This window comes from Vipera berus, assembly GCF_964194415.1.
Source record: "Vipera berus genome assembly, chromosome: 3".
Taxonomy (NCBI): Eukaryota; Metazoa; Chordata; class Lepidosauria; order Squamata; family Viperidae; genus Vipera; species Vipera berus.
In genome coordinates, this window is record NC_138204.1 from 143,902,306 (window position 1) to 143,913,235 (window position 10,930).

The 10,930-nt window shown below is 37.3% G+C and overlaps 1 protein-coding gene across 1 annotated transcript in view; it reads left to right on the top strand.

Annotated features, from left to right (window-relative positions):
- Nucleotides 1-10,290, top strand: part of EXOC2 (exocyst complex component 2) — a 98,143-nt gene extending 87,853 nt beyond the window's left edge. Inside the window, exons 24-28 of the mRNA XM_081322206.1 lie at nt 4,024-4,079; nt 4,686-4,808; nt 5,527-5,588; nt 7,340-7,399; nt 9,185-10,290. Coding sequence (XP_081178332.1) covers nt 4,024-4,079; nt 4,686-4,808; nt 5,527-5,588; nt 7,340-7,399; nt 9,185-9,278 — 395 coding nt within the window. The 3' untranslated portion in view covers nt 9,279-10,290. The remainder of the gene's footprint in view (nt 1-4,023; nt 4,080-4,685; nt 4,809-5,526; nt 5,589-7,339; nt 7,400-9,184) is intronic.
- The last annotated feature ends 640 nt before the right edge of the window (nt 10,291-10,930 follow it).

The window sequence follows — 10,930 nt, forward strand, 5'->3', positions numbered from 1 at the left end:
TATGATTAGTGGTGGAATGTTTCCAGTAAAAGCAGGAAATTACTCACTGAAGAGAAAGAAATGAGCTTTCTTACATGCAGATGATCATCACTTCCAGCAATTGTTTGTTTTTCCTCTGCTTTAAAGCAAGTCATATTCTCTTCATATAATCTATCGCTTGTTTGAAGTTTTAAATTTTAAATTCTAATACAAGATTTCCTATGCAGATTTGTTTGGATCATGCAGACTGATTAATTTTTGTCTCTTTGTGAGTATTCTTTAAAGAACAAAATCACTCTCTTAAAGAATCGCTTCTTATATTGTAGTCAAGGACTTTAAGCACAAGTGTATCAAGCCCTCTATAAATTAATCTGTCTGCTAACTGATAAATGTCAGTTATTACAAATAACTGCTGGAGTTTTTCATGATCAAAAAGCTTTGAAGAAGGTGTTGAACAGGGAGATGTAAATGAGATTAGCACTGCTGGCTTAGATTTGAAAAGGGGCTTCCTCTTTCACTTCTCATTGAAACAGCATCCAATTGTGGGGCATTTTACAGTATTAAATGCGATTTCATTGGAAATAAACATGGTTTAAATTTCTGCTCTCTCTCTGATGCATGTACTCCATATATTAGCTGCTCAGGTTCCTATAAGCATTAAAAGTCCCTTCAGTCTTTCAACATGGTTTGGGAGATACCTACTTACTAATCTGGGCTCGCTGTTCAGCAAGCTTGATTTAACAAGTTTTGGCTACATCTTCTGTGTTCTTGTTATGGAGGTAACCATGGAGGGAGTTCAGCACAGTAATAAGTCATTTTATGCCAGTGGACTGCTGCTTCAATTCTCAGATGTTAATTTTACACTCTTTTTTGCAGTTGCCTATATAGGGGAACAGGGTCTTCAGTTCCAGCTAGACGAGACTTGAAGAGATTGCTTACATTTAAATGTCATTCTTGAAGGCATGAATTCACCCTGATTTTACCATCCAGATGTGATTTGAAGGGAGGAAAAGGACTTAGACAGAGCACTGTCGAACATTTTAGAGCATTACAAAGAGACTCTTCCCAATTCTTCTAATGGCAGCATGGAAAAACTGCCCAGATCAGGGGTGTCAAACTCAATTTCATTGAGGGCCGCATCAGCATTGTGGTTGCCCTCAGGGGGCCGGGTGGGTGTGGCCTGGGTGGGCGTGGCCTACTGGGTGGGTGTGGCTAGAGTGCGTATGGCCTACTGGGTGGGCGTGGCCAGCTCTACATCGTTCTCATCGGTGCCTATGGGGGCCTGGGCAGGAGTGGGACAGATCTGAGGGTCTCTGGCAGAAGGAGGGTCTCTGGGCCAGGGCCAAGGCAGTGGGGGCTGTTCCCTCACTGTTTCCAGGGTGGCTTCGGGGGCCGCATGAAACCACTTCGCGGGCCGGATCTGGCCCCCGGGCCTTGTGTTTGACATGTCTGGCCCAGATGGAAAGATTAGTATTATTATTTTTAGGATTATTTTTATTTCATGTACACTCTATATCAAAATGCAGCAATCTGTTTTTTACTTCATTTGTTGTTTTCTGTTTTCAGCACGAAGAGATTTATGCTTAAAACCACATTATTTGAAAGAGACCTTTTTCTAAGCAGACATTGACCAGTCACCATTTTCATGCATTCCTGGGTTTCAAATGCTCAATCACTTTTGCTGTCTTGTTCCTCTCAACCCATTCAGCAACCTGCCAGGACGTGAGAACTGATACTGTTCCTATAAAGTAGCCTGCAGGGCTGTGCACATCTTTGCAGTAGTCTTTTAGTGACCGTGGTTTGACATGAGTACTTTCATTGTGCCATCCCTTTTCTACTGCATTAACTTTGCTGTACTAGACAAAAATGGCCTCTTGGCACAGGCATTGCAGAAACACTTTCCATCAAAATGAAGCAGTTGACTGTGGCAGATCCACTCCGCTTCAGTGCTTGTGAGATCAAATGCTCTTGCCTCCAATAGGCATTTTGTCTTGTTGAGATGGAGCAACACTTCAACAGAGATTAAATCCTAGATGGCCAAATAGACATCTTATCCCTCCTTAAAAAAGAATGTTTGGTTCTGAGATATATATAGTTGTTGTTAGCTGCGAAGTCGTGTCCGACCCATCGCGACCCTATGGACAACGTTCCTCCAGGCCTTCCTGTCCTCTGCCATCTTCTGGAGTCCATTTAAGCTCACACCTACTGCTTCAGGGACTCCATCCAGCCACCTCATTCTCTGTCATCCCCTTCTTCTCTTGCCCTCAACCTTTCCCAGCATTAGGCTCTTCTCCAGTGAGTCCTTCCTTCTCATTAGGTGGCCAAAGTATTTGAGTTTCAGCTTCAGGATCTGGCCTTCTAAAGAGCAGTCAGGGTTGACCTCCTCTAGGACTGACCAGTTTGATCGCCTTGCAATCCAAGGGACTCGCAGGAGTCTTCTTTGGTAGCATATATTTAAAAATAAACGAGCAGATATTTTTCTCATTTTGTTACGATTTCATGAATGCATTTATTTTATCAGTAAATTTGTCCCTGTGGCTTTCCAAAGGAATCAAGATGGCTACTGATAAAAAAAAATAAGAGTGGGGGAAGTGGTTCTTTATCTCCCAAAGCAAAGCAAATGCCATATACTGCTAGACTTCATAATTTCTTCCTTTTATCCAGTTGCTCAGTGAGCTAATCATGTCTGCTTAATGTCAGACATCATATTATGTGCGTCCCTGGGGAATTTCCAAGATAGAGCTCTGCCTTTTTTACCCAGTGAGTCAGGAGGTATGTGGGTGGGGGCAGTTCTCTTGAATGCCATGACATCATTTGGTGCCTGTGTCTTACGAGGTTTATGGTTTTTATAAATCATCACTGACCTGTAGAATAATGACAAAATAATGAATAAGAATCCATAAAAGCATGCATTCAAGTATAGTGAGAATAGCTCTGTATGTCACTGCCTTAAGCTGGTACTTTGCACTTCTGTTTAAAATGTATAAGTTACACCTGCCTCTGTAGCTTTTGAAAGGGCAAAGATGAGGCAAATAGTATCTGCAAAATAATGAGTTGATTTTATTTTTCTTGAACTAGGCATTGCTGTAGCCTGTCTTTCCTAACAGGAACTCGGTCCCATTTCTCATACCTATCAAATATGATACAAGCTTCACTAATAATAAATAGTCAAATGAAAATTGTCATGTACAATTTGTCTCATATAACAATTTGCTTTGGACAGACATTTGCACATATATATCCCTCAGTGTAATTTAGGTTAGCAGATTATTTTCAGAATTCAAGGTTTCCTTTAATTAAATGTTCCTGTGCTATAGTACATTGATCATGCAGGACCTGTTCACTAATTTACAAGAACAGTGTTTTACATGCTTGTTTTCTTGAATGTTGAGTTATATTGGAGGTAATAGCACTTGAGATCTTTGCAGTGGCTGTCATACTTTAAAAAAATGGAGAAATAGTCTCAAATAGCATATGTGGACAGTTCTTTAGATTAGTCCAAAATTAACTGCACTACAAGTTTCTACGTATTTCAAATGGAAATATTTTCAAATATGTTCCCATTCACTCTCAGTATAGGTATTTTAATTGCACAATCTATTTAAATACTACCAAGAGTTCCATCCTGTAGAAATCTGTGTCTCTTTTATTGGCAGAAATTCATTTCATAAAATGAAGTCACAACCAGTTGTAGCTGTCTTGTGGTTGTATATTCCATAATTCAGACAATGAAGTCATTAGAATCAAAGCTCTCTATTATTGAGTATTAACTAACACACACACACACACAAATTGTTTTAAAGAAGGAAGGGAAAATAATGCCAGACAAGATTAGGAACTTACAGCTAGTAATCTTTGCAATAAGGAAATGTGCCTTTCCCCATTTTGTTTTCAAAAAGGAAATAAATGTGGTGGTGTGGTTGGAAGAAGCTTTCACTTTCTATATGCTGATATTAACTTTGCGTTTTAATCAAGTAAGCCAGCATGGTACAAATAAATTGAACAACTTTTTATGTGTTTGTTTATGTCCTTTTTTATTTACAGGTGTCAGAAACTACTTAAAGGAAGCTTTAGTACACATAATTGCTGTACATGCTGAGGTGAGACTAATGCAACTTATTATCCACAGTGAGTGCCAAAAAAGCCTAACTGACCTTTGTTTTCCAGCCCCAAAAATAGATTCAAAAATGTTACACAAAAGGTGAGGTCTTCAGTTGATAGTTATGACCCTTACTTCATCTGCACCAACACTGCAGCTGCCTTTTAGAACAGTTTTTCTCAACCTCGGCAACATTAAGACTTGTGGACTTCAACTCCCAGCATTTCCCAGCCAATGGGAATTCTTGAAGTCCACAGACCTTAAAGTTGCTGAGGTTTAGAAAAAATTTTGTTGCACATTTCTGCTTGTTTAACTGATTTTCGCACCCATTCTGTGCCAGCTATTTCCTTTAAAGATTAAGTAAGAGAGAAAATGATGGTATCTGATTTTGTCCATGGGAAACCAGTGTTAAAATCCACAGCAGAAGAGTGCCTTTAGAAAAACCAATTGAAGGCATATAAGTATGTGCAGGCTTTAGATTTCACCAGAACTGTTGTCAGGAAAGTCTACCTTCTAAAATTGCTGTCATGATAACAACTGTAGGAAAATACACAGAGAGGAAAAATAAATTCGAAACGTTACATTGTGTTTCATTTAAAATCTGCAGGTATTCACTATCTCAAAGGAGCTTGTACCCAGAGTTCTGTCAAGGATTGTTGAAGCAGTTGCCGAAGAACTCAGCAGACTAATGCAGTGTGTTTCATCTTTTAGCAGAAATGGTGCTCTACAGGTAGTCAAGTTAGGGGATGTTATTGTTAACAAATATGTATTTCTGCTACTACCTTGGGTGCTTTCAGACAGAGAGTTCTTTTTGATGCAGTTTTCATAAAATCCCATGGTTATAGCTGTTTGACTGCACAGTAAGTCTGAGAAAAAATATCTTAGTTAAGTTCTGTATCAGATGGCTAAGAGAAGCAGGCTAATTGTGCAGGAATGAATTATTTTAGTTCCACGTTGTTCTTCAAACATTAATCGTCATCATCATTCTAGCCATTGTCTGTCCCCTGCTTCTCTTTAGGCTTCACTCATGCATGATCACACACAAACGCAGTTGCCCTCCCTCCCCACGAAAACAAAATGCAGATTTTACTCTCTTGAACTTCCTTCCTCTTTAGTAAATGACATATTAAGAACCCATATCCTTTCTGGGTTAAAAAAAATATTAAGTAGAAGTTATATTCAACATATTTTATACAGGTCAAAAGAAAGCATAATCTAAATATGGAAACTTTATATAGTATTCAGATGGGCTTTAACTAATATCTGAATGTCCAAATCTATACTTGTCCTTACATTTGTTAAATGAGATAATAATATAGCAACAAAAAAAAATTAACTTCTAAAATGTTGTGCTTGCTACTATAAAACTACCCTTAAAATTAGCAAATCCTAAACATTGTAAAATCAGATGTTTGAAGCTGTAACACTGGAATATTTTTGTCCTTTAGGCTCGACTTGAAATTTGTGCCTTGAGAGATTCCGTGTCTGTATTCCTCACTTCTGAAAGCAAGTAAGTAAGAAAAAAAGTGACAGCATCAATTAACACTTTCTTTTATAAAAATCATAAAATATCCCCCAAACCAAAAGGACTTCATAAAATGCCTTAATGTAAACATGGGTTACTTGAGATTCCCAACACCATGTTTGTGACCTCTGGAACGACCTCCAATCAGATACAGAAAATTAGTAGAGGCTTCCTCTTAATTCTGAGGAGAAACACACACACACACACACACACACACACGTGGACGCACACATTAATGCAGTCTCACTATAATTGATAAAACTTGGGGGGAAATTGACATCACCCCCAAAAATTGAAGGAAAAAAAATTAACATCTTGATTTTACTTAATTTGCTTCATTATCCTGATCGATTATGTTCATGTCCACACCAAAACATTAAGTTGAGCCCTTGTAGTCAACCGATTATTTACCTATTTCTATTTCAGCTTAAAATCACATATGACTCTGTAATTTTCTTGGTACTTATTTGACAGTTTCATTTATTTAGTAAAAAATAAAAGGGGAGGGCGGGAACAATAATCTATTCAATTCAAGGTAGCAAGCACATCTAATCCTCCTGCTTCCTATTTTCCCCACAATAACAATCCTTTTTTTATTGAAAAGTTTTATAATACATTTTTAAATACAACCCCCCCTCCTCCACAATAACAATCTTATGAAGTGGGTTGGACTGAAGAGAGAGCAACCGGACAAAAATCATTCAGCAACTTTCATGCCTAAGGACGGCTCAAAACTCACAGTCTCGTGGTTTCTAGGCCAGCACTTTCACCACTACACCAAACTGGCCTTTATAAATAGTATCATGATCACCGAGTAACAACATACAATTCATTTTCTATCTGTTCTCAGGAGTTGTGTTTTCCTGACTATTGTGAAGTGTTATGGTATATGGGAAATCAGATAAGCGTTTATTATAAATAGATATTCCCTAGGGGGTTTTTAATTCTTTATTTTTTAAGTATTTCCTTCGGTGTAAATACATTAGTGTCACAGGTCCATCTGGATTTTTCAGGAAAAATCCTTGAGCAAGTTCTTAGCCACCATTTAGACAGTTACGGATCTTCCTGAGTAAATGGAATTCAAAAGGAATATCCTTCCTATGATAACCGATTGCTGTTATACTGCAATAGTCCTTAAATCATTGGCTAAGGGTTATGGTTTCATCAGTGCGCATAGAGGCTTCCTAGATGAGTTTGAAAGTATATCACAGATGCTTAGCACAGATTAACCACATTTCAATGGAAGCAGTCCATTTGTTCTCTGACACCAACTGTGAGGAGTGATCAGTACGTCGCATGAAAGCAGCACCTCTGTAACAACATCCTTTTTATACAAAAAAAGACTGTCTTTTTATTAAAGGATAAGGTTTAGAAATATCCACATAGGAAAGATAGTTTTAGAAGGCAAGATAAGTTTGCAAAGTCAAAATTGAACTGAAAACCGAGTGATGAAAGCTTTAAATTCTGTGGAATAAAATGAAGATTTTGCATGTACAAATATGTATGTGTGTCTGAGTGTGTTTATGCAAATGAACTCTGAATGCTATCCAGAGACCATTCCTATAAGTGGCTCTTATTTTGTATTAATTTTAATGAGCAATATTTTGTAGGAATTTGCATGTTGCATGTCTAGATACAAATGCATGCATATATAACACGCACACTAATACACATAGAGACTGGAAATTAATAATTTTGGTCAACTTGTGTAAGGGAAATATCTGTTTAATTTACAGCTCAAGCTTTAAGCAAGCTCTGGAAGCCTTGCCTCAGCTGTCAAGTGGTGCAGATAAAAAGTAAGTTGGTTTCCTTTATAATTTAGAAGGTGTATTTTGCAAATATTAAAGCAGTTGAAGCATTCATTCCTTGAGGAAAACCCTATTTATGATCCAAGGCATAGCAAATACAGTGATAGTGGTGGTGTTTCCATTACACCATTTTCCATGCACACAGTATATATGGACTTTAATGTGATTTATCATTATAACAATTCTCCAAAGATTACAAATGACTTTTTGAAGCATCAGCAAGACACTCAAGAGCAAGAAGAAATTTATTCTTGGATTATCAATGTCCGAAATAGAACCCCTTATTTAATTCATTCCAGTGGCCCTGAAATATTCCCTTATTTGTTCATTCCTGCTAAACTGAACAAACAGTAATGTTTCATTTCAGTATTGGAAGAAGCTGAAATCTAAGTTGCTTCCAACTCCTTCAGTAGTGAGCTTCAAAGTGTTATTGATACATTAAATAATAGTTTTCCCAGAATGCAATTTATCTGCTAAAACACACACTCTTGCTGCTTCTGCAAGCTCAACACTGGTTACACAGCAGCATTTTTAATAATGAATTCAAAGAATTTAAATCTGCTGCTAGTAATAAATTGGGCTTAAGACTGACTTATGAAATATTGACAACAGTATATGTAGATGCTGTATTTGTACTTATTCCCACAGGGAGATGTTAAAGGAGTAGATACATGCTTTCAACTGTTAGTCATTGGATCTATTAAAGATTATACAGCTGTGGAATTTACTGCAGCTGTTAAATACTGTTCTTTTTTTTCAAAAAGGAAATCAGTTACCGCCTAAAATATAATTTAACATTTTAATGTAATATTAAATTGCCTTTTTTAGTTCTCATATTTTTGTCAGGGGCACCACACAAAATTATTCTTAAGAATATCCATTTTCCTGATTATGAAAAAGCTAAAAATATTTGTATACGTATAATTATGTTTTGTGTTTGCAATTTATTTTGAACACATGAAAGGCTGTTGAAGTTGTGAATCTTATTCCATCCAGCAGAACTCAATCTGTGTAAAAGCACATGTATACCTTAGGAAACAAAATAAGAAAGGCTGAAGTTACACACTTATAAATAACACATCTGCATATGTAGTCTTATTGATAACAATTTCTCACATCTTGAAATACAAGCTAAATATTTTGGCAGAAGTGTTTGTAGGTTACTCTGAATTACTGAGGTTGTATGCTAGAGAACAGGTTGCATGGAAACAAAATTAGTAAAAAAAATAGAGACTGTGCAGTAACAAGATCCATTTTACAGATAGTGTAAACTCAGCATACCATTCCGTGTATCTACAATGCTCTCTAGTTGTCAGGAACCATGGCTTTAGTAAATTTGCATACTTTGTATGATGCATTGGCTTTGTTATAGATGAACTCAATTACATCTTTGAAAAGTTGCTAGTGCAAGATAGATCCATTTACCGCACCACCAATACCACCCCCGTTCTTGCCTCCACCTTGTGTGGTGGAATCAGTGGCTGACAGGAAGGAAGTCCAGTAGGCGGACTTAAGAGAGATTCCAGCTTGGATTCCATAGGTGGGAGGAAGCATATGAGATCAAACTTATATAGACTTTGTTCTATATCAGGCTTTCCCAGGAAAAGCAGTCAAATCTGGTGAGATTTGTTGTGAACTGGTGAATCAACAATAAAGAAACCTCTTGACCTAACCTAAGAGAAGTTCTGATTGCTTGCGCCTGACATTGTTCTTGTAATGCTTTTGAACTCTTCAACTCAAGTCAATATCTTAAAATATTTTCCTTTTCTGCAGATTGCTGGAAGAACTGCTGAACATATTTAAGAGCAGCATGCAGTTTCAGCTCACCTGCTTTCAAGCTGCTTCTTCCACAGTGGTGAAGACCTAATTCTGAAACTGAACTCTTTTCATGAAAAGGGAACTGTAAATGCCATCCGTCGTGTTCTCAAGTAACTGTACTATTCTTTTCTGTCACCTCATTTTCCTGAACCAAACTTCAGAGTAAAATTATTAGCAGACTTAATGCTTCTAGAAATAGTAAACAATGCCATTTTGTTTGGATGAAAATTTATTCTGAAACAATGTAAACAGCAATATATCACAGTATGCTTAATAGCTTGGCAAGCTGGTTGTATTCATTATCCTAATAAATGTTGACAAGTGGTGTCACCAGTTTCCTTAAATTTCTGAGCATATTTAGCAGAGTGTTCTAAAATTCTCCATATCAGTAGAGATAGGTATAATGGTATGTGGGAAAGACCTTGGGAGACTAGGCCAGGGGTAGGCAACCTTGGCTCTTTTATGACTCGTGGACTTCAACTCCCAGAATTCCTGAGCCAGGATGGCTCAGCTTGGAAACCTCTCCGTTTCTCCTCAGCATGGCTGGCTCAGGAATTCTGGGAGTTGAAGTCCACAAGTCATAAAAGAGCCAAGGTTGCCTACCCCTGGACTAGGCCAAGAGACACTGCCAAGGAAACGATCAGATGAGAGACAGAAAAGCTCACAACTAGTTAGTGGGCGGGGCAAGAAATTCAGGAGAGACCCTCCCTACTTTTCAAGCTGTAAAGGAGATTGCAAGATTCTGTAGCTTTACAATAAATTAGAATTAGCTCATCTGCTTGTGATTTGTATCTAATTTACCCCACAAGGCCAACAACATGTTGCGTTGCAGTAGAACTCTTTTATCAATGAATTGATTATGTAACCTCAAGTCACTATTGACTTAGCGATCATTTAGGTAGATTTCCAAGTTGATCCAATAGTGCATTCATTACTGCTGAAATTCAGTCCATATTTTCGCTGGTCATCCTCTTTCTCTTTAGGTATGTGTCATGTATGTGTTCACTTTGAGAGCGGGCAACTAAATTTCATTTTTGATGTGTGTCGTGCCCACAGTACAAAATGACAATAAAGGTTATCTTATCTTATCTTTCCTTCCACCTTGCCCAGCACTTGCAGACTTCTTCAGATCACAGGATCTTCACATAATGTGTCCAAAAGATCATAATTTGAGCCTTGAGTGGGAACCCTGAATTGATTTGTTCTATGATTCATTCATTTGTTTTCTTGGCTGTCCATAATATTGTCAGGTTTGTCTCCAGCACCAGCACTCAAAAGCGTCGATCCTCTTTATATCCTGGTTCAAGTTCAGTTTTAGTTTGCATAGTATCACAAGGTAAACTACTGACTAAACTATTCATCAGCAAATTACCATTGAGATGATACACAAGTTAAAATATTATCAGTTGAGAACATACATGAAATCTGGGAAAGATAAGCCAGCAAGCTAAGTACATAATGGTTTTTCTACATTCATACAAGTGTATCTATAGGCAGGTTTACAACTATGAAAACCTCCTTTACAAGAAAAGATTATAAGATTTGTAGATAAACACACAATTCTAAAGAACCTGAAAAAGTAAAAAGGATTCCATTTTTACTCAGCTTTTTAAATGTTATGAATCACGGTACTAAGAAAAAAAATCATCATCAAGACCATTTATATCTTTCAAATGGATTAATGTGCATCATAAAACTTAT